Source organism: Ammospiza caudacuta, chromosome 23 (assembly GCF_027887145.1).
Source record: "Ammospiza caudacuta isolate bAmmCau1 chromosome 23, bAmmCau1.pri, whole genome shotgun sequence".
NCBI lineage: Eukaryota > Metazoa > Chordata > Aves > Passeriformes > Passerellidae > Ammospiza > Ammospiza caudacuta.
The window spans coordinates 7,620,204-7,643,517 of record NC_080615.1 but is presented as its reverse complement, the minus strand read 5'-3'; the positions used below and the strand labels follow the sequence as shown (position 1 = coordinate 7,643,517).

At 49.1% G+C, this 23,314-nt stretch overlaps 1 protein-coding gene across 1 annotated transcript; it reads left to right on the top strand.

Moving 5' to 3' along the window:
* Positions 1-369: 369 nt before the first annotated feature.
* ALG9 (ALG9 alpha-1,2-mannosyltransferase) lies at positions 370-22,997 on the top strand. Its single transcript, XM_058819014.1, is given in 16 exon segments — positions 370-419; positions 421-552; positions 1,104-1,242; positions 1,474-1,608; positions 1,900-1,970; positions 2,839-2,927; positions 3,281-3,416; positions 3,700-3,787; positions 4,297-4,402; positions 8,280-8,402; positions 10,058-10,212; positions 11,873-12,002; positions 12,799-12,946; positions 13,619-13,748; positions 16,768-16,898; positions 21,389-22,997. Coding segments are annotated over 16 exon segments (1,884 nt in total). The 3' UTR covers positions 21,510-22,997.
* Positions 22,998-23,314: the final 317 nt, after the last annotated feature.

Genomic DNA, 23,314 nt, shown 5'->3' with positions numbered 1-23,314 from the left:
TGTGGGACAGAGATGGGGTGAGGGATGGACCCGGGTGGGTGATGGACCCAGATGGGTGACGGACACGGGTGAGTGATGGACCTGGGTGTGCGGGGCAGCGCTCCCCCTGTCGCGGTCCCTGTCCGTCTGTTTGTCCCTGTCCGTGTGTGGGTCCCGGTGCCGGTGTCGGTCCCTGTGTGGGTCCCGGTCCCTGTCCGTCTGTCGGTCCCGGTCCCCCTGTCAGTCCCTGTGTCGGTCCCGGTCCGTCTGTCGGTCCCTGTGTCGGTCCCGGTCCCTCTGTCTGTCCCTGTCCCTCTGTCGGTGCCGGTGTCGCTCCCGGTCCCCGTGGCGGTGCCGCCGCCCGCCGGGAGCGCGCTGCCCACACCCGTGATGGCGGCGGCGGCTTCGGCCGCGCTGCCGCAGCTGCTCGGGCCGGGCCGCGGCGGGCGGCGGGCGCTGCCTGCCCGTAGCCGGCATGGCCGCCAAGGGGGCCCGGCAGCGGCCGCGGGCGGGCGGCGGGGACGCGGCGGGGCGGCGGCCCGAGCCCGCGGGCAGCGAGGAGGCGCGGAACGAGTGGGTGCTGCCGGGGACCGAGCGGGGCTGCCGGGGATGCTGAGGGTACCGGGGCTGCTGAGGGTACCGGGGCCACGGAGGCTGCTGAGGCCGCCGGGGCTGCTGACGCTGCGGGGCTGCCGGGGCTGCTGAGACCACCGGGGCTGCCGGAGCTGCTGAGACCACCGGGGCTACCGGGGCTGCTGAGACCACCGGGGCTGCTGGGGCTACCGGGACCACCGAGGCTGCTGAGGCTACCGGGGCTGCCGGTGCCGGGGTTTACACGGGCGGTCCGTGCTGTGGGGACGGTGCCGGAGCATCCCCGGCCCGGTGCTGAGGGGCTGCTGCTGCTTCCTTGTGAGGGGACCGGCATCTCCATCCCTCCTGCCCTAATGCACCCTCAGCCCTTTGCTCGCTGTCACCTTGTGAGGGCACTGGCATCCCCATCCTGCCCTAATGCCACCCTCAGCCCTTTGCTCGCTGTCACCTTGTCACCCGTGATCTTGTAGCTGAGTTTTCCTGCTGCATATTTGTAATTTTTTTTTTTTTTACCTGCCCCGCTTTTGGATTAGATCATCCGGGAGCAAAGCAGGGCACGTCTGGGCCCCTGAAGGATCAACAGCTTTCAAGTGTCTGATCTCGGCCAGGTTCTGTGCAGCTCTGCTGAGCAACATCTCAGATTGTGATGAGACCTTTAACTACTGGGAGCCGGTGAGTCCCTTCCTGCCCTTGGGATTGGCAATGTGCAAATACCCCTTTATTTAGGACCTTGTGCTCTCTGTTTCAGTTTCCAGTTGGCTTGTGCAAATGCAGATTTATTTATAACCTTGTGCTGATCCCTCTGTTTCAATGAGAAATATTTTGCTCTGGAAACTCTGCTTTGTGGCAAACTCTCTGCTTTGTGTGCTGCAAGTTAATTTATTTATTTGATCTCTGTTGTAGACACACTACCTCATTTATGGGAAGGGGTTTCAGACCTGGGAGTACTCTCCTGCCTACGCCATCCGCTCCTATGCTTACCTGTGGCTCCATGCCTTGCCAGCCTGGTTCCACGCCAGGGTTCTGCAAACCAACAAGGTAAATTTGGTGTGTGGAAGCTGCTTTTGAGAGGAAGAAATGTACATTTAGTGTGTGTGAAATAGCCGTTGTGTTTGGTGTTGAAATTGACTTCATTGTTAAAAACCATGATTGAAATTCACTTCATTTTTATAAAACATGGTTGAAATTCACTTCATGTTTGTAAAACTGGTTTGTTGACAAACATTGACCTCCCTGGAAGGATTTCCAAGGGTTTGTGGGTTTCCCCTGATGTTTTACAAGCCCATTTTGTGTCCTGTGCCTCATTCAGACTCTGTCTTTGTTTGCTAGGTTCTCATCTTCTATTTCCTGCGATGCTTCCTGGCCTTCCTGAGCTGTGTTTGTGAACTCTACTTCTACAAGTGAGTGTCAGAGTGTCTGCAGGGGGTGTGTGGGAGCAGTGTGAGTGCCAGGGACAGCTCCTGCCACAGGAATTAGGCTTTGAGGCTTGTGTGTAGATGAGAAAATACAAGTTTTCATAATAACTCACTGGGATGCTGGTCAGAATGTCACAATTGGGACAAAATTGCACTCCCAGATGTCCCACCCACACCTCTACTCCAGCATTTTGTTGACTCCACTCGTTTCCTCACTGCTGGCAGCAAGCAGGGTGGGAGTGTTGCAGACTGAGGAGACTCTGCTGCTGTGCTTGCTTATCCCAGTGAGTTTGACTGGAACACACTGATTGCTGCTGTCTGGAATCTCTCTGCCAGTGCTGTTTACAGCCACTAAAATCAGTAGCCCTAACATGCAATTATCTTGTTTCAACTGGATTTTTATTTTTACCTGCTGCCTCTTGATTCCTGATTTTTAATCCACTACCTTGCATGAGTTTCTTGTTTGTCAGAAGCCACAGTTCATCTCGTTAAACCAGAGCACTGACACATATCTTCTCATCCACATTCTGGTTTAAAGAGATGAGCTGTGGCTTTTTTTGCATGGTGGGGTTTTGTGAGGGGTGAGGGGATGGATGGGAGTGTGCAGCAGTGCAGCCACCACTCCTGAGATTTGCCCAAGCACAGCTGGGAGAATCCAGCCCCCACTCAGAGTTTTGTACTGGTGAAACTCAGGGTCTGAAACCCCAGGAGAGGCAGCAGCTGAGTGCTGGGGATGCCCCAGCTCAGAGCTCTCAGGCTGCTCCGTGGGTTGTTTGTGGTTCTGCATGCCTCGGTGCTGCTGATTTGGCCCTGGGGCTGTTTTGTGGTACCTGTTTCTCTGCTGCTTCCCCAGGGCTGTGTGCAAGAAGTTTGGGCTGCACGTGAGCAGGCTGATGTTGGCCTTCCTGGTGCTCAGCACGGGCATGTTCTGTGCTTCTGCAGGTGAGTTGGCTTGGCACTGGTGCTGACAAAGGTTCAGAGAGAAGAAAATCACATTTCTGGGTGCTCTTTGTTGTATTCCCATGACAGAACAAGCATTGATTCCATTTTTGTTCTCTGTGTTACAATTCCCAGGCCTGTTTCTGTTGCTGCCTCCTGTTTTTAGTATTGCAGTGCCTTTACACAGGCTCCTGGCCCGCCTGCCCTTGCTCTAAGGCAGGAGCTTTGGCACTTTGCCTTTGTGTGCTGTCCCCTCAGGCTGGCTGTACCTGTTCTCCCAGCCACTGCAAGACCTGCAGCAGCATTGTGTGAAGTGTGGGGAGCCTGTGCTGACCTCTCATCCCCTTGTGTTGCAGCTTTCCTGCCCAGCAGCTTCTGCATGTACACCACGGTGGTGGCCATGACGGGCTGGTACATGGACAGGACCTCGGTGGCAGTGCTGGGGGTGGCTGCTGGAGCCCTGCTGGGCTGGCCCTTCAGCGCAGCTCTGGGGTAAGGAGCACTTGCTGCCCTTTCTCAGCTGCTCTGCACCTGCCTGGGCAGAGCCAGCAGGCACTGAGCTGCCAGCTTAGCCCTGGATCCTTGCTACAGCCTTCCTGGCTTTTGAACAGCTCAGGTTGGGCAGATTTCCTGGCATTAATTTGGGTAAATCCTGAGCTGGATGATGAATCTGGAGTAAGAGCAGAGTGGTGGTTCCGCCTCTTGCTTTGAAAGGGCAGCAGAAGCTGCAGTGGGGTTCTCAAAGCCTCCAGCTGACAGCTGGTCTCTCTTCCAGGCTTCCTATTGCCTTTGACTTGTTGATCCTGAAGAAGAGGTGGAAAAGTTTCCTGAACTGGTGTGTGGTGTCCTTGATCCTGTTTTTGGTGAGTGCCTGCCACTGTGCTGGTGTTCACAGGGGTCTGAGGGTGAGGGAAGAGACGAGGATCTGACTCCATGGTTCAGAAGCCTTGGTTTATTATTTTATGATATATATTATAAAACTATACTAAAAGAATAGAAGAAAGGATTTCATCAGAGGGCTGGCTAAGAATAGAAAAAGAAAGAATGATAACAAAGGTTTGTGACTGACTGAGACTGTGATTGGCCATTAATTAGAAGCAACCACACGAGACCAATCCCAGATGCACCTGTTGCATTCCACAGCAGCAGATAACCATTGTTTACATTCTGTCCCTGAGGCCTCTCAGCTTCTCAGGAGGAAAAAAATCCCAAAGAAAAGGATTTTTCATAAAATGTGGCTGTGACTGTGACATGCCACAGCACAAAGAGGGAATGGATGGCAACACAAGGAATGAGTTCCTTTAGGAAATGAGTTCCTTTAGGAAAATCTGCTGCAGCTGCTGCACTTTAACCAAAATCTGCTTTCCCCCAGGTGCCCTTGGTGGTGGTGGACAGCTATTACTATGGCAAGCTGGTGGTGGCACCTCTCAACATCGTTTTGTACAATGTCTTCACCCCCCACGGGCCTGATCTCTACGGTGAGTTTGGGATAACGAGCCAGGGAGGCAGCCCGAGCTTTTCTGGCTGCCCTGGCCCTCGACTGGCAGTGCTTTTTGTGCCCTACAGCCAAAGCAGCTGCCAGCTTCTGTTCCTGCCAGCTCCGAGGGCTGCAGCTGCAGCTTCTGGACACGGGATGTCCCTGTCGAGCTGGCAATGCGCTGCCGGTTCCTCCAGGCTGGGAGTTGCGCTGCTTTTGTTCGCTTTCCACTCCCGTGAAGCTGCCAGGAGGTGTCTCACTGCCTGGGCACAAGTGGCCCGTGTGTGTTTGTCAGCTTGGATCCGTTCCTGGCTGCTGCTCCTCGCAGTCAGGCTGCAGAACTTTGGGAAAGTGAGGAATGGTGCACAATCCAGACTGCTTTCTGGCCATATCCTGCACTTCCAGAGCTGGAAATTGATTTCTAGCAGGGCTTTAGAAGGGCTGGCGGAGCCCAGGGGATGCCTGCAGGATCTGTGTGCTCTGTGCACAATCCAGACTGCTTTCTGACCATATCCTGCACTTCCAGAGCTGGAAATTGATTTCTAGCAGGGCTTTAGAAGGGCTGGCGGAGCCCAGGGGATGCCTGCAGCATCTCTGTGCTCTGTGCAGAATCCAGACTGCTTTCTGGCCGTATCCTGCACTTCTAGAGCTGGAAATTGATTTCTAGCAGGGCTTTAGAAGGGCTGGCAGAGCCCAGGGGATGCCTGCAGGATCTGTGTGCTCTGTGCAGAATCCAGACTGCTTTCTGGCCATATCCTGCACTTCTAGAGCTGGAAACTAATTCCTAGCAGGGCTTCAGAAGGGCTGGCAGAGCCCAGGGGATGCCTGCAGCATCTCTGTGCTCTGTGTGAGGCCAGAGGAGCTGTTGAGGAGGGCTCAGCACTGGCAGCAGCAGCATCAGGGCTTTCTCTGGCAGCTGGCGCTGCTGGTTGGGTTGAGGGGCTGTTCTGGGTGGTGCTGATTTGTCACTTGTGCCTAGCACAGCAGGGCAGCAGCTGCTCTGCCAGGGCTCTGGGCCTCTGCAGGAAGGCTCTGAAGTGTGGGGCTGGGAGTTTTGTGTAAGTGAGCTCCAGGCTCTGTCTCTGATCGGTTTTGGCAGGGCCTTGTGCCTGACCTTTTCCACACTGGTGCATGAGTTGTTTGCAGAAGCCTCCAGGGACCCGTCTGTCCTGAAGAGTTTTATTCGCAGTGACGTTCACACAACATCCTCGGGCTAGTAAAGGAGCCTGCCTGGAATTGCTCTTTAATGCAGTGTGGCCAGGACAACGCTGTGTGTTTAGAGAGCTTCAAAACACTGGGGAAAAATAACACAGCCAGGGGAGATGAAAGGCTGGCCAATCCCTCTTGGCTCTGCAAGCTGGGATTTCCCAACGTTCACATGATGGGGGCAGAGTCACCAGCCCAGATCATCTCCAGTGTAAGCACTGCAGTGTTTGTGAGACAAGGTTCAATTAATTTTTTTCCCTCTGTCTTTAGCAATATGCTCCCTCTACATAAATATTGTCTGTGCAATTAATATTTCCCTGGAGTGATTTGGTTTCTACAGCCAAGGGAAAACAGCTGCCAAGAGTAAATCCCTGTTTCTGAGGCTTTGGGGTGTTTTTGTGTACTTAATTTGTGACCAGAGTTTTTCCCACTTTGGGAGGCTTTGTTCAGCTTGGGTGGAAGGTGCTGGAGCTGCTCATGTCCCTCCTTTCTCTGTGGAGCCCTGCTCCTTGAGCAGAGTGAGAATAAATGAAATTCAGGGAGCAGACTGTTCATTGTAGCAGCACTGAATCAGAGCGAGGGCTGTGACTCATGACCAAATTATTGCAGCTTAGTTTCTGCTTGCCAGCTGCAGTTCCTGCACTCAGCCTTCAGCCCAGGGTGGGGCTCCTTGTCCCAAACCTCTTTTACAGCTCCCCTGCTCTGGCCTGAGCTGCCCTCACCACTCCTGTGCTCAGGGTGCAGCGTGGATAAATTTGATTCACTCCTGAGTTCTGCAATTGCTCCTGAGGCCGTTCCCAGGCCTCAGAGTTCAAAGCATTTTCTCACTGGGGTCTGACAGAGCTTCCAGCTGCTTTTCCCCATGGAACCACCGTGCCAGGAGCTGCCTGGGTGTTCCTTTCCCACTGCTTTCCCCAGTCTGTGTCCTGGATCCCACAGCTGCCCAGCTCTGCCATGTGCATCCTTGCAGGAACATTCTCCAGCTCCTCTCTCCAAGCACGTTCCCATTAACCCCTGAGCATGGAGAGTTCTCAGTGTCCCTCCCTCTTCAAAGATGATGTTCTGGGCCAGCACTTCTTGTCTGCAGTGGGGTTGTTCCTTTTTGAGGCTGCAGTTCACCTTGAGCAGTGTGGATAAGAGGAATAAAATCCCTTTTGCCCTGGGAGGCTTTGAGCCTGAGTGCCTCTGAATGGCTGCGTCACCAGTGAGCCAGCCTGGTGCTCTCTGCCTGCTGTGCACTGTTCTCTTCTCTTTTTTCCTCCCTTTTTATTTTTTTTTAGCCTCTCAGAGAGAAGAAAATCCCTCATTGGAGAAGCAGGGGAGGCTCAGTGCTTGTTTTTTTTCTGGGCAATTCAGTCACACTGCAAAAAAATGTGAGCGAGCAGCTATTTTTTGGTGAAAGCTTTGCTTCAGAGCAGCTGCTCTGTTTATTAGCAGTGTTATCTGGGCTGTGTTTGGGTTGGGGAGGAGTTGTGTTTTATGAAATGTCCTTCACTCCTGACCCCCAGGCTGCCAAATCTGAAACCAGAGCAGGGAGAGGTGAATTCAGGGTGAATTCCCTTTGCTTCCCATCTCAGCCACAAAGGTGACAGGATGGTCCCTGGACTTACCCTTCAAAGATTCAGAACTTATTTCTATAATTGCTGTTTACTTTCAGAGCTGATAACTCAGGCTTTCCTGCACAAACCCAAGCTGCTTGGCCAGGCAGTGACTCCAGTGCCCTGTTTGTGACACCCCCAGTGCAGCTTCTCCCCTTTTTTTAGCTGCAGGAGCTGCAGAGCCCTCGGGTTTTCCTTGCTGCTATTCAGTTGTCTGATTAATTTCAACACGGACCCGATGTAAGTGGCTCTGATTGCAGGAAATTGCTGTGGCATGTGACACATGTCACAACAGTGCCGTGATTAAAGCCCCCGCGTGTCATTTACTGGCTGATTGAGCTAATCACACTGAGAGAGTGGGAAATGTGTGGAGAGGAACTGGCATTCCTCATTGTTAAGGGCTTTAAGCATCCTGAGTTCAGAGTCTAAATAAATGACAGTTGGACTGGAGTTTCTTTCAGTTTACATCCTGCAGAGCTTGCAGCCAGCTCCCGAGTGTGGAGGCAGAGCTGCCTGGCTCCTCTTGGTGTCAGAACAGGCTGAATTTGGGACATTTAAATAGTGCTGAGTGAAAGGAGGGACCAAAACCAGCATTTAGTGGCAGCGGCTTTGTTGGGGTGAAGTGAGAATACAAACTCCTTCCCTTCTTAATCTTTTTTGGTACCTTTCTGTTGCTGCCAACCCAGAATGAACGTCCTCACTCCAGAATTACATGGCATTGTGTGGTTTTGTGTGACTCCTCTGCAGTTAGAAAGAAAGGATGAATTTGGGGTCAAATTTCCCAATTTTAGAAGTTTCCACTTCTGCTTTCCGGCTGAATGGAGGGGTGAGCTCTGTGTCACAGAGTTCTGCTGGCTCTGGGGTTCATGAGCAGCAGCTGTAATACTGACTATTTTTCACCTTCAGATTAAAAATAAGGAGAAAAATTAATTTCTGAGCAGGAAGACAATGAAGTTTCTTGTGCAGGTGTGAGTGTGAGATACTCTGGTGGGCTGTGTCAGGCAGAGAAGGGCCAAAGCTGCTGCTCCATCCATTCATACTTGAGTTTCAAATCTCTTTTTTCCTTTCCTTTAGGTACAGAACCCTGGTACTTCTATTTCATCAATGGCTTTCTGAATTTCAATGTGGTTTTTGTGCTGGCCCTGCTGGTGCTGCCTCTGACCTGTCTGATGGAGTGTCTGCTGCAGAAATTCCGTGGTGAGTGCAGGGTTTGCCTGCCTAAGAGCAGCTTTTCCCTGCTGAAAGTGAAACTGGGAGCAGGGAGAGCCTTTGGAGCACCAGAAAAGTTCCTGCAGCTCATTAGGGTTCAGGATTGTTCCTTGCCTCCACCTCAAGAGGAAAAATGTGTTAAAAAAGTGAGCCTGACAAGGTGTGTGGTTCCTGAGCTTCACCGTGACATGTAATCCATCAGGAATGGCCCAGTCAATAATCCTGAAGGGGGAAGAAGCTGAACCTGGTGTTGTTCCCATCTTGTCTGCAGCTGGAAATGGGTAGAAACCTTTTGGGGTTGAGGCTGGGCTGTTCTGGGCACTCTGGGTTTTTCAGCTGCCAGGAGTGAGCCCTGCTCTGGGCAGTGTCCCTGTGGGTGTGGATATATGAGAGTTAAAAAAAAACAAAACAAAAAAAGAGGAACCAGAATATTCCCTACTTCACACTGGGCTTTTTCTTGAATAAAATGACATCAGTTTGAACACATGACACTTGTGAGTGACTCCAGAGGGGAAGTGTAAATTCCTTTCTGCTGTTTTCCTGAGGAAAATTCATCAGGGCTCAGCAGCAGCCTCCAGATTCATCAGTCCAGTCAGTGCTGTGCTCTCTCTGTTTTTTTTACTGACTACAACAAACAGTAACACAATCCTCGATGAAAATGTATGTTCAGGGGTGTTTGCTTATGTCTGTTCCTTGGCTGCGAGTGACAAACTCTCAGAAAGCAGTAAAAGCTCAGTAGGAGCTCCTGTAAATGCAAGATTTCCTGCTGTTCACTTGGTGTTCTTGTGCTGAACAGCAGGAGCGACTCTGCCAAGCGCTTTGTTCTTATTGTCTGTGAAATGCCGCTGGCTTAATTGCTTAACTCTGCTGTTGGGAGTAGCAAGGGGTAGGAAAGGGACTGAAAATTGTCAGGCAGCGCAGAGCCGTCCTCAGCGTGACTGAAATTCAGGGTAATTGTTGTTATTTTTGAATCAGTTATTTCCTCTGTTAAGCAGGAGGCGCCTGGGAGAGCTCTCCCGGTGTTGTTTTTGTAATGAGGCAATGAAGGTTGGGCAAACCTCGGGCTCCAAACAACCATTTGGGAGGGGAAGGGCAGCTCCTGAGGAGGCCCTTTCTGATCTTGGTGTGCACAATGCCCAGCAGGAAACCCAGCACTCCTGTCTGCCTCCTCACACCTGGCAGTTCCTGATGGATTTGTCTCTTCTTGGATCCACCAACTCTTATTTTCTGTTTTTGCTCTTCTAAGGCTGTTGGAATTGTCAGTGTTGTTGGAATCTGCAAAAATCCTCTGAGGAAAACGCCCTGCTGGCTGTTTGGGGTGTGTTACCTGGGTTTCAGCAGCACTGGTGCTCAGGACAGGGCGTGTTTGGGTCTCCAGAGTGGGCTTTGGGTCCACTAATACTTGTTTTCTGCTTCTGCTCTTCCTAAGGCCATTGGAATTGTTAGCATTATAGAAATTTGCAAAAATCCTCTGAGGAAAACGCCCTGCTGGCTGTTTGGGGTGTGTTACCTGGGTTTCAGCAGCACTGGTGCTCAGGACAGGGCGTGTTTGGGTCTCCAGAGTGGGCTTTGGGTGTGGGAGGGGATTGTGCAAGAGAAGGAATTCCTGCATTTCTCCTTTGCTGAGGTTTTGTTTCTTCCAGTTCAGAACCTGGGCCGTCCCTACTGGCTGACCCTGGCTCCCATGTACATCTGGATCCTGATTTTCTTCAGCCAGCCCCACAAAGAAGAGAGATTCCTCTTCCCCATCTACCCCCTCATCTGTCTCTCTGGTGCTGTGGCTCTCTCTGCTCTTCAGGTAAATTCCAGTGGTGTTCAATAAACAGCTGAGAATATTTCCCAGCTGTTATTTCATTATGACTTTGAGCTGTTCTCCAGTCCCAAATGGGAATTCTGGAGCTGTGGTGCTGTAGTGCCAACAGCACCCAAAATCCAAGAGATTCCTGAGGGTTCAGTGACCTGCTGATGGAATTGTGGCTCCTTGGCTGCTCAGCTCTAAGGGCAGGAATGTGGGTGTGTAGGAAATGCATTTTGATGTGTCTCAGAAGGAATCCCTCCCTCACTGGGCTGAAAAAAAGCAAAAGGATCTCATTTAAATGTTGGGAATTGCACTGAACGTTTGGAAGAGCCAAAACGTGGATGTTTAGTAAACATCACTTGAAACACTTCACAGAGCAAAGCACTAATAGAGACTGATATAAACCTTCCCAAAGCTCAGAATTATTCATCTCCTGCTGTTAGAAAGGCTCAGGAATGCAGCCAGGAGTCCCTGTTGGAGCCTGTTCCAGCTGTTTGGCCTCACCCTGCTGTTCCTGCTCTGTCCTGCAATTCCTGCCACCCTCAGTCCCTCATCCTCCCCCTGCTCAGGTGCTGTTCCCACTCTGGATCTCCTTCACTCCCAGATGAGTTCCAGTCCTTGCCTCCACACAGGATCCAGCTTGGAATGTCACCAATTTTCTGGCTCTGACTGAGAATTCCTCTGTGCTCTCAGAACATCACAGAGCAATGTTCATTTATTTTTATTGTAACTTGAGGAAACTTTCCCCCCTGTACGTTTCTTGCGTATTTTGCCACTGTTTGATGACATTTTGCCCAGTCTGGAGCATCCAGCTGAGAATCTGGAACTGATTGCCCACCAGCAGGACAAGACTGTCACTGTCCCCCTCCAAACTACGTGGATGTTATGAGAAAAATGCAAACAGGACAAGAGAAACAGAAAGCAGCTGAGGGCAGGGAGTGAACAACCACTCCTGCAGAGCAGCAGGGAGGGACCAAGGCAGGGACTGGATGGATTTCCTCCTGGCTATTCCAGAATGGCTTTTTAATTGAAAAAACCAAACCTAAAGGACTTTTCTTTTATCAGTTTTTCTTTTTATCAGTTGTTCTTTTTATCAGTTTTTCTTTTTATCAATTTTTCTTTTATAAATTTTTCTTTTTATCAGTTTTTCTTTTATCAGTTTTTCTTTTATGAGTTGCAGAGAGTGACTTGCGTTCAAAGCTGGACGCAGAATGTGCTCTGTGGTGTTTTGTTCACTTCAAAGCTGTGGTTTGTGCAGGCAGGGTAAACAAGCAGAGGTCACTCTGGAAATCTGGGTCATGGAGCTTGTGTTAGGCAGGAGTTCAGTCCAGCATGGAAAATCAGGTGAGTGTGCAGGGAACTTCTGAAAGGGACCCTTGCCCCTGGTTCACCTGGGAGCAACCAAACTGGAACCCTTGAGAGAGCACTTTAGGTCCAGAGCCTTTCCTAGGAAGCATAAAAACACTGAAATACCCCAAATTATCACTTAAATATGACCAAACCCTATGAGTTTCTGTGCATTTTGATGGCTCTGAATTTAAAAATCTGGTGGGGGACACAGTGTTGTAAGAGCTTTATGAAAAATGTGAATTTTGCTGAATGGATCAGAGTTGGAGTAACTTCGCATTGTCTCTCTTTTTTTTTTAATCTCTTCCCTGAGAAATGTTACCACTTCATCTTCCAGCGCTACCGCCTGGAGCACTACACAGTGTCCTCCAACTGGCTGGCCCTGGGGACTGTCCTCCTCTTTGGCCTTTTGTCACTCTCACGCTCTGTTGCCTTATTCAAAGGTTGGTATTCCACATTTGCCCTCTGCCCTCCTGGCTCTTGGGCTCAGGGCTGCAAAAGCTGTGCTGTAGAAAAGGGAGTTGGCAGTAAAATTTCGTGGGAGAGTGAGCTGAGATCCCTCAAGGAAGAGTTTGAAGGCAGGTAAGACACAGGATTCCCAGCAGGAAGGAGGAGGTTTCATAGTGTGGTCTCCTGCTGGATTCCCCCACAAAGGTTTCGCTTGAAAACCTTCAAATTACGCTACCTGTGTCCTGCAGGTAACACAATTTGTTGAGAAGTTTGTCCTTGAGAAGTTTGGGTGTTGTTGCTGCAGAGGAAGGAATAAGTTCTGCTGGTCACCATTAATTAATTATTAATTATACATTCGTCTATATATATATGTATGAATGGGTCACCAGAATTGCATCACTTAAAAATCCTCTTCACCTTTCACCAGTAAACTCCACTGATGTAAAACCTGACTGGTTTTAAAGCAGATAGTTGAGATTTCTGATAATCCCACTTGGAAAAGCATTTTCCTGTGTAAAATGTGAATTAGGAGCATGAGTCCTTAATGGAGATGGAATCAAAGCCTTCCCACCTCATCAGTATTTTTTGGGGGTTTTGGTGGCCATTGACAGGCAGGGAAATGTGAATAAAATTGGTAAGAGGGGAAGCTTTGAATGCAGCCACTTCTTAGCATAAACCAGTTCATTTATTCACTGAGTTACCAGTTAAAAAAATTATACATGAAACAACTTTTGTAGGCTTTAATTAAATACCCCTCTAAGCTTAATGATGGTTTTCTGCCTCGCACAGGCTACCACGGGCCCCTGGACCTGTACCCTGAATTCCACAGGATTGCCACTGACCCCAGCATCCACACGGTGCCCGAGGGGAGGCCAGTCCATGTCTGTGTGGGGAAGGAGTGGCACAGGTTCCCCAGCAGCTTCCTGCTGCCAGACAAGTGAGTGCTGCCCTGGGAAAGGGGCAATTAGGGCAGGTGGATAACGAGGGGCACAGTCATGGGTGTGGGGAACCCTCAGGGACGCTGCTGTCACCAGCAGTGTCATAAACAGTGTTAAAGTACCCAGATAAAGGATTCTGAAGGTTTTTCATCAGAAAAACTGGCCACAAGTTCCTGGGAGTCTCTGGTGTGCCTGGTTTTGGCGCTCAAAAATACCCAAATTAAAGATTTTGAAGGTTTTTGGTCAGCACATTGACCACAAGTTCCTGGGGATCACCTGGGGATGGTCTCCTTGGTTCTGGTGCTCAAAAGTACCCAAATAAAGGATTCTGAAGGTTTTTCATCATCATGTTGGCCACAAGTTCTTGGGAATCCTTGCTGTGCCTGGGGATGGTGTCCTTGGTTCTGGTTTTTGTACTCAAAAGTACCCAACTAAAGGATTCTGAAGGGTTCTGATGAGCACAATGGCCACAAGTTCCTGAGAATCCTTGATGTTCCTGGGGATGGAGTCCTTGGTTCTGGTTCTGGTGCTCAAAAGTACCCAACTAAAGGATTCTGAAGGTTTTTGATCACTTTGGCCATAAGTTCCTGGGAATCCCTGGTGTTTCTGGGAATGGAGTCCTTGGTTCTGGTTTTGGGGCTCTCACACAATGCTCTCCCTGCTCTCTGCAGCTGGCAGCTCCAGTTCATCCTGTCAGAATTCCGGGGCCAGCTGCCCAAACCCTTTGCCAAGGGGCCCTTGGCCACCAGGATCATTCCTGCAGACATGAACGACCAGAACAAGGAGGAGCCCTCTCGATATGTAAGGATTTGTTCCAGCTTCCTTTCCCTTACCTCGCTGGATAATTGAAATTATTGCAATGCCTCACAGTGGATCTCCCCATTTCTGCTGGGTAATTGAAATTATTGCAATGCCTCACAGTGGATCTCCCCATTTCTGCTGGGTAATTGAAATTATTGCAATGCCTCACAGTGGATCTCCCCATTTCTGCTGGGTAATTGAAATTATTGCAATGCCTCACAGTGGATCTCCCCATTTCTGCTGGGTAATTGAAATTATTGCAATGCCTCACAGTGGATCTCCCCATTTCTGCTGGGTAATTGAAATTATTGCAATGCCTCACAGTGGATCTCCCCATTTCTGCTGGATAATTTAAATTATTGCAATGCCTCTCCCCATTTCTGCTTCCTGGGGAGTTCCAAAGCAAAATTGGTCCCTCTGCAGCACTTGGAAGTCTCCCCATTCTTGTGAGTGGCTTCTGTTTGCCTTTCATCTGCCAGTTTGAAGACATAATGATAACAAAAGAAGCAGCAGAAGTAAGAATTCCTAATGATTGCAGTTTGGGGTTTAGTGTAGTGTGTTAATGTGATCACAGGAATGAGTAATTTGAAGTCCCCCACAGAAAATATTTGTCACTGAGCAGGAATTGAAAATTTCCTCTTTTATTTCTTTTTAAATATGAAACTATTCATCATATTTTCAACTGAGGAGGAGGAACTTAATTTGGAACTTAATTGCATTAGTGGGAATCTGCTAAGATAATGTGTATTGGAATTATTGATTTATTTCCTGGTTGAACTAAACAAAACACAGATAGGAATGTCTTAAAATTATTGCTGAACTGACAGGTTCAATCTTGGCAGTCTTGTGGGTTAAAATTCTTATTTTGAGGCTGATTATGCAGTTACTGGAAATGGGAAGGAGGCGTGTTCCCACCTGAGAGGAGCTGTCTGCTGCAGTGCATTTAATTTATGAAATCTTTAACTGGGGCATATTTTTAGCACAGACAGCTGGCTGCTCCAGCCTGTGACTAATAGAGCAAAACACATTTTTGTTTCATGCTTGCTCCTTAATGTCACCCTACAACTTTGTTCTTTCTCATGCAAGCTCAAGGGCCTAGGACTTGAGAAATCAGAAATTAAACAGGGGTTTAAAACTCTTACTTTTGACCTGCTAATTACACCAAAAGATCAAGATCTTTCCCTATATTTAGTGAGTATGAGCATATTCAGTTTTTTTTTTAAAAAGTAGAAGAATAATTAGCAGGACCTGGACAGGACTGTGAGAGGGGATAAATCTCAATAGCACAAGGCTGTTGGTCATTTAAAGGGGAGAAAACAAATTATTCGGAGGATTATGTGAGCCATGGATAAAGGCATTAATGGCTGTGATCTCCCTGTTTCAGGTGTGAGTATCTATTACTGCTCTGCTTGGAAATGGAAGAGGGAACCTCAGTGTTCCTGTTGCTATGAGACACTGGGGGAAGAGTGATTTGATCTTGCTTTGCAATCTCTCTTTCCTTAATCACATCGAGCTGCACTTACCTTGCACTTGCCCAGCTGGGGAGGTGCATTTGTCTCTGAAAGTGCCAAGAAACAGATAAGGAATATTATTTCTTCTCAAGATACATCCAGGCAGGACCAGCAGATTGGGCTGAAAGCTGCTAACAGCAGCTGCCTTCAGTGAAAAGGGTTTTTAAGCATTTTCTCTTCACTTCCAGCACTCTCCAGACCCCGTGGCAGCAGCAGATGTGCCCTTAGCCCCAGCTCTGGGTGTTCCCACTCCTGTCAGCCAGGATGGGATCCAGCTCAGCTCTCCTCCACTTGGCAGAGCAGTGGTATCAAATAAAGAAAGAGTGGGAGGAGGAAAACGAAAGGGGAACAGAAGAGGAGAGGATGTAATTTAGAAATCCCTCACAGCTTTGTTCAGCAGAACTCGTTCCTTTCTTTCATTTCAAGGTCTGGGCATCACCCAGGTCTTGTGTAAATCCCCAAATCAATGCAGAGGTGCTGCAGAGCAGGAGGAATATCATCCTTGGCTTCATTGTAAAGTGAAAATACAAGGGAAACGTGGCTTGCACCTGGAATTTGGAGTCAGGGCAGCATTTAGGATGAGACAAGTGAGGTTCTTGAGGCAGCAACTTGTCTTTCTCTGAATGACTCCACATCACTTCCAGAAAAACTTGGTTAGTGGTTTGGGAGTCCTTGTGCTAATGAGCCAGAGCCTCTCCCAGTGCCTGGAATGTTCCTCTCACACCGAGCACAAAGTGGATTCAGCATCCTCAGCTGCGTTTCCTGTGGTGTAATTTCATTTGCCACTCTGCTGTGATGCCACAGAGCCATCTGCTATCCACCTAATTAAATTGTTTCCAGCCTAAATTGTTACATCAAGCCCCAAAGGTGCTTCAGAAAAGGGATGTCAAGCATGGCCAAGGAAGTTGGCAGTAAAATTTCAAGGGAGAGTGAGCTGAGATCCCTCAAGGAAGAGTTTTAGGGAGTAAGGCAGGGTAAGACACAGGATTCCCAGCAGGAAGGAGGAGGTTTCATAGTGTGGTCTCCTGCAGGATTCCCCCACAAAGGTTTTGCTTGAAAACCTTCAAATTACGTTACCTGTGTCCTGCAGGTAACACGATTTATTGGGAAGTTTGTCCTTGGGAAGTTTGGGTGTTGTTGCTGCAGGGGGAGGAATAAGTTCTGCTGGTCACCATTAATTAATTATTAATTATACATTCATCTATACATATGTATGTATGGGTCACCAGAATTGCATCACTTTAAAATCCTCTTCATCTTTCACCAGTAAACTCCACTGATTTAAAAATTGACTGGTTTTAAAGCAGATAGTTGAGATTTCTGATAATCCCACTTGGAAAAGCATTTTCCTGTGTAAAACTTGAATTAGGTGCATGAGATGGAGATGGAATCAAAGCCTTCCCACCTCATCAGTATTTTTGTGGTCTCCTGCTGGATTCCCCCACAAAATGAGTTGTGCACAGAACCAAAGCCACAGGACATAAAGGCAGCTCTGTCTGTCCCCGCAGATGGACATCTCCAAATGCCACTACCTGGTGGACCTGGACACAGCAGCAGAGAGCCCCAGGGAGCCCAGGTACTCCTCCCACCGAGAGGAGTGGGTCACCATTGCCTACAAGCCATTCCTTGATGCTTCCAGGTAGGATTTGCACTTTGGAGAGGGAGGGGTGGGGGCACTCTGGGATTTCTGGTTGTAAAAGAGGGCAGGGGAGAGAGATCCATGGGCAAATGCCAGCTTGAAATGCAGTTCCCAGCAAAATGGAGCCTTTGTCCAACTCCTGCTTGCAAAATGCATGACCTAAGTTGCTTTAGAGGGCGAAACTCTGTGAGGAGGGTGGTGAGGAGTATTTTTATAAAGAAATAAACAATTTCTTTATAAAGCTTCCTGCTGAAGCAATGTTTTTTGGGGTTGCTTTCCAGAGAAGTGAGGTGGATGTCACCTCCTCCTAGGCCACTTTTCACTCTGTTCTGTCCCAGCTAAATGCAAAACAGGCATAAATCATCAGAGGGGATGAGCTCTGAGGAATGTTCTGGAAGCTGGCAGGGAGAGGAGGCAGTCAGCAGGGCCACACCTTGGTTAGGCAGCAGAAAATCCATGGGGGAGATCCCTGCTGGAGCTGTTCTGCACCGAGCACCTTGCTGCAGCGTCTGTGAGAGGCAGAGGCTGGGATTTGCTCTCCTCCAGGCTCTCAGGGAGTGGGATCAGGGCTGTCCAGCTGGGAGTGATGCTCCCACATTCCTGCAAACGCAGGAATGCGTTTGTGTCAGCTGTACAAGGATGTGATTTAGCCCTTCAGAGCTCCTGAAGGTGTCACCCCAGGACAGAGACTGGAAAAACCTCTGGGGAAAACCAACCCAGAGTTCAGTGCCCTCCTGTTTTCCATGAGAGACCCGATTGCTTCCTGCAGGGAAGAGCAGGGCAGGGATGGGGGTGTTTGAGCAGCTCCCAGGAGGGCTCTGACACAAACAGCTTTCCTTGGCAAGGTCTTCCCTGAGCTGCATTTTCCAGGAGAACCTGCTGCTACACTGGGGCACGAAGGAGGTGGCCAATGAATTTTATTAATGAGGCAGTTGAGGCATCAAAGGCTCTCCTTGTGCAGAGGATTTGCCCTTAAATGTGCATTTCTGCTTTAAAGCCACATTTCTGTGTTCTCACAGCTGCTTTATCTCGCCTGCTCGATCTCTGGAGCTGAGTTGAGGTTTCAGGTTGGCAGCTCTGTGGTCGCAGAGCAAGGGGCAAAAAAACAAACCCCAAACGCATCAAGCACCTCCCCAGCTCAGCCCAAAGTGCAGCTCTTGTGTGAAAATCAATGAAATCAGTGAAATGAGTGACCCCAGCAGCTCGGTTCAGTCCTGCTGCACTGGAGGCTCTGGGGCTCGCTGCGAGTCTCCCATTGACGTCAGCGAGTGCAAATGTAAATCTCAGCTGGCTCTGATAAATGGTGCTGCTAATTGAATTAGAGAGCACTCCGAGCCACCAGCTAATTATGCTCCTCAGGAAGCTGCTTTGCCAAGGTCCATTTAATTCTATACTGGCTGAATGCTCCGAATCTGGCACAGAAAAGGGGAAATATATCACAGCTCCCCTCTGAGGAGCACATATTTTCCAGCTCTTTAGGGCTGAGCTGTCTGCTTGCTCCAAACACTTGGGTTTTCCATCAAAAAAACCTAAAATTGGCAGTGCAAAATTAATGATTGGGTCACCTTGCTGGAGCATAGCATTCCCCTGCTTTGATAAGAGGCTGTCTTGTTCCCTTTAATGGTGTTTTCCTTGAGTTGTTTTCTATAGTTTTGTTTTTAAAGTGGCTGAATTACCTCTGAAATGTGTGTGTTGGTACAGAACTTCACCTCCAGAGGAAGTGCAAACATTGAAGGGCTTGCAGAGAGCTTTGATCATGAGCTTCTTGTGGCTGGGAGGCGCTGGGACCCGCCCAGGTGGCATTGGGACCTTCCCAGGTGGCACTGGCACCTGTCCCTGTGACTGGAACCTGCCCAGGTGGCTTTGGGACCTGTCCCTGTGACTGGGGCCTGCCCCTGTGGCTCTGGAACCTGCCCAGGTGGCACTGGGACCTGCCCAGGTGGCACTGGGACCTGCCCAGGTGGCTCCGTGGCAGAGTTCAGCCTCCTCCTGCCATTCCCTGCTCTGCTCCTGCCTCTCTCTGAGCTCTGCTCTCACCAAACTCAGGTTACAAAATGCACTTCTGGGGGGATCTCTCACCACTGCAGGCTCCAAGTGCTGCCAGTCCATGTTAGTGTGGCAATTTGGGAACATCTGCAGCATCTTCACTTGGGATTTCCTTCCATCCCACAGCAGCTCCCTCTGGTGCTGCTGGAGCAGTTTTTGAGCTGTTTCTCCTGAAATTCAGGCGGACACAGGCTTAGCTCCAAGGCTCCCTGTGCTTCCAGCTCTGGGAGCTGCTCAGTCCTGCAGCAGTGCCTTTTTCAGAGCCCCAAATCCCTGGAAAAGCATCCCCTGCTCAGCCCTGCTGCTGGGAGCCGAGTGCTGATCCAGGCTCCATCTCTGGGGGACAAATTTAGCAGCAAATGCAAATAGAACATTAAATATATTCCCTGTCATCTGTCAGCCAGCCCCTTGCATGTGCCATCTGCTGTCTGGGGTGGCTGAGCTGCCACAGGGAGGTGACAGGAGGTGAAGGTCCCCTGTGTCTGAGCTGGGAGGGTGCAGGAGCTGCTGGTGCCAGCTGAGCCCAGCCAGAGCCTCGGCAGCCCCTGGGGACACGCAGCTCCCAGTGGCAGTTCCTGCCTTTGTTTTTCTGCTGCGCTTTTGAAAGATCTCCAGTGCAGGCAAACAAAACACAATTTGTCTTTCTGCTGGGGAAAAATAAAAAAATCGCCAGAATTGGGTGTGCAGAGCAGCAGAGCTGGGGTGAAGTGAGCAGCAGGGCTGTGCCATCCCTGAGCTCTCAGCAATCCCAGTCTGAGAGCTGCTGCTGCTGCTTTTCCAGCATTTCTGTGGCTGGCAAGGGTTGATGTTTTCCCATCCAGGTGATCTCAAAGACACAAAAAGAGAAGCTGCGGTGCTGAGGGAGCAAAGCTCTGCCTCAGCCCCGGTTTCAATGAGTTGCTCAGGTTTTTGAAGCCTCACAAAGCTCAGAGCTGCTGCTGAAGGAGGTTTTGTTTGTCCACCTCACACTGAAACCCAGACTGTACCATTAATGAGAGAATACATCCATTCGCAATGCCCTCAGCCAGCACTGCTGCAGCAATTAGCAACCCAATCAAAGGTGCTAATTTCACCCAGACATCATTAAGCCCTCCGTGCTCCACTGGTCCCGTTTTTGGAAGGCTGTGAAATGCCAGCTCCCAGCCCTGGCAGGGCATGGCTCAGTGTGGCTTTGAGAGCTGCCCAGCGCTCTGTAATTCAATATTTCCACAGAAGATCGGCTCAGGAGCCAAACTGCAAAATGCCAGTGCCCATCGCAGCTGCTTTTTGCTCCTCAGAGAGGCGTGGGGGAAAAGGGATGGGATAGAAAAGATGGGACAGAAAAGAGGAGATGCCAGGGGGGAAACGACCCCTTCACCTTCACAGCGCCCCAAAGGACAGGGCTGTATGACCCCCAAGACCCCCTGGCTGCTGATGTCTGGGATTTCATGTCTTTCAATGATTACGGTTCAATTTAATTTCTTTCAGTAATTTCAATACTTCATAATTACTCTCAGGAATTTCCTCCCTGCCCTCTCTCCCCCTCAGTCCTGCTGGGAATGGACGGTGGGCACGAGGTTGTGTTGGATTTGTGTTGCCCCCAGATAAGGAAGGAGTGATGAGTCTGACTCCATGTTCTCAGAAGGCTCATTTATTATTTTATGATACTATATTGTATAAAATAATACTATACTAAGATTTCCCTCTAATATATAACCCTCCATTTTAATTTGTAATTCTTATGGAATTTAGGGGTTTTCCTTCCCCATTGTTTCTTTCATCTTTCAATGTCTAATTTCATTTATCAGCAAACACTAAAGTTTATTTGTAAAAGCAAATATCTTTCCATTCATCAATCAGTGGAATCCTTCCTGTTGTTTCTTTTATCTCCCAGTGCTGGTTTTACCCACCAGCAGCCCCACCGCTGGTTTGGAAAGAGAAATCTGCTGTTCCTCTCATAAATAACTAAGTAATACAGAAAGGATTCTTACAGAATGCTAAAAAGGTAATAATGAAAATTTGTGACTCTCTCCAGAGTCCTGACACAGCTTGGCCCTGATTGGGCAATGAGTGAAAACAACTCACAGCAGAATCCAGTGAAACAATCGCCTGTGGGTGAACAATCTCCAGACACATTCCACAAATGAGATAAAATTGTTAAATTAAAAAAAAATAAATAGGTAAAAGATAAAATAGATAAAATAAATAGATTTTTTAAAAAGATAAAAATAAATAGATGAAAAAATAAATAGCTAAAATTGTTTTCCTTTTTCTCTGAGGCTTCTCAGCCTCCCAGGAGAAAAATCCCGGGCGAAGGGATTTTCGAAGAGATTTCTTGAAGGGGTTTTTCCAGAGATCACAAGCTTGGGCTCTTAAACCCGTGCCAGCCAGCTCTGGTGGCACCAAGAGGAGAGGGTTGGGCACTGAGGGATGATTTATTTTCCCTTTTCCCTCTGCTCCCCCAGGTCCTCGCGGCTGCTGCGCGCGTTCTACGTGCCGCTGCTGTCGGAGCAGCACACGCGCTACGCCAACTATAGCATCCTGAAAGCCCGCAGGAGGCAGCCCAGGAGGAAACTGGGGGGCTAGCACACACCTGGGCCAGCCAAAAACCCACCCAGAGCATCTGCTGGCACTCCTGGACAGATTCCCCGAGCGGCTCCGGCAGCCTCTGCTCCTCTGCTCTGCCTCAAGCCATTGGGAAATCCAGCACCACCTGGGGATGGGAAATCCCTGCTGCTCCCCGTGTCCCCCTTACAGCAGAGAAGAGGAACATGGAAAATGGAATGGAAAATAAAATGGGTTATCCTTGCTGCTCCCCATGTCCCCTCTTACAGCAGAGAAGAGAAACATGGAAAATGAAATGGAAAACAAAATGGGTTATCCTTGCTGCTCCCCGTGTCCCCCTCTTACAGCAGAGAAGAGAAACATGGAAAATGAAATGGAAAATAAAATGGGTTATCCTTGCTGCTCCCCGTGTCCCCCTCTTACAGCAGAGAAGAGAAACATGGAAAATGAAATGGAAAATAAAATGGGTTATCCCTGCTGTTCCCCGAACCCCCCGTACACGAGAGAAGAGAAAAATGGAAAATGAGATGGGTTATCCCTGCTACTCCTGGTGTTCCCTCTCACACCAGAGAAGAATGGAAAATAAAATGGAAAGTAAGATGGGTTATCCCTGCTGCTCCCTGTGTCCCCTCTTACACCAGAGAAGAGAAAAACGGAAAATAAAATGGCCCTCTTACACCAGAGAAGAGAAAAATGGAAAATAAGATGGAGTATCCCTGCTGTTCCCCGTGTCCCCTCTTACAGCAGAGAAAAACTGAAAATGACATGGGGTATCCATGCTGCTCCCCCTGTCCCCTCTTACACCAGAGAAAAGAAAAATGGAAAATAAAGTGGAAAATGAGATGGGTTATGCCTGATGCTCCCCAAACCCCCCTTACATGAGAGAAGAGAAAAATGGAAGATAACATGGAAATAAGATGGGGTATCCCTGCTGCTCCTGGTGTTCCCTCTTACACCAGAGAAGAATGGAAAATAAAATGGAAAGTAAGATGGGTTATCCCTGATGCTCGCCATATTCCCTCTTACACCAGAGAAGAGAAGAATGGAAAATAAAACAGGGTGGCACCCTGAGGTTCTGCTCCAGGCTGTAAATGAGGGAAAATCCAGCCCAAATTCTCTCTGTCTCCCCCACCTGCCCCTCTGCTCTCCTCACCTGTGCTGTCTTTCACCCAGGGATTTTTTTTTTCAGGTAACAAAGTTTAGGAATTTTCCTTTTCCAAGGGGAAAGGAGGAAGAACACCTGACTGACAGGGAACTGGAATGCACTGAATCTCCAGGAGTGAACATCGTGCACCACAGAGGAACAGCCAGAACTGCTCTGTCCAGGAGACATTTCCAGGGATAAACCTCTGCTTTTGGGAAAAAAAACCAAACTGGGACAATTATGTGTTTAATGGGATCAGTGTTTGTGTTATCTGTGAAGCCAAGTGTGTGTTTGCTATTTATAATGATTTTTTCAAGATCCTTTGACTTCTAGACTTTAGCATCTTAAAAATTCTGGAATCATCCAGAGAGGAGAAGGATGAATCCTTTTTTTTTTTTTTTTTTTTTTTAATTTTTTTTTTTGCAGTTCTGTTTCCCAGAATAGCCAGGATGTGTTACGTGGGTCCAGCATGCCTCAGAGCAGTGCTGTGCTTGTTAAATTTCCATTTTTAAATGTGCAGCATCACCAGCTGGATGGAGGGAGCTGTTTTCACTCACAGCCCTGGAATTCTGTGGGGCTGGGATTGGGATGGGATGGGAATGGGATTGGGATGGGTTTGGGTGGGATGGGATGGGATTGATAGGATGGGATTGATGGGGATGGGATGGGATGGATGGGATGG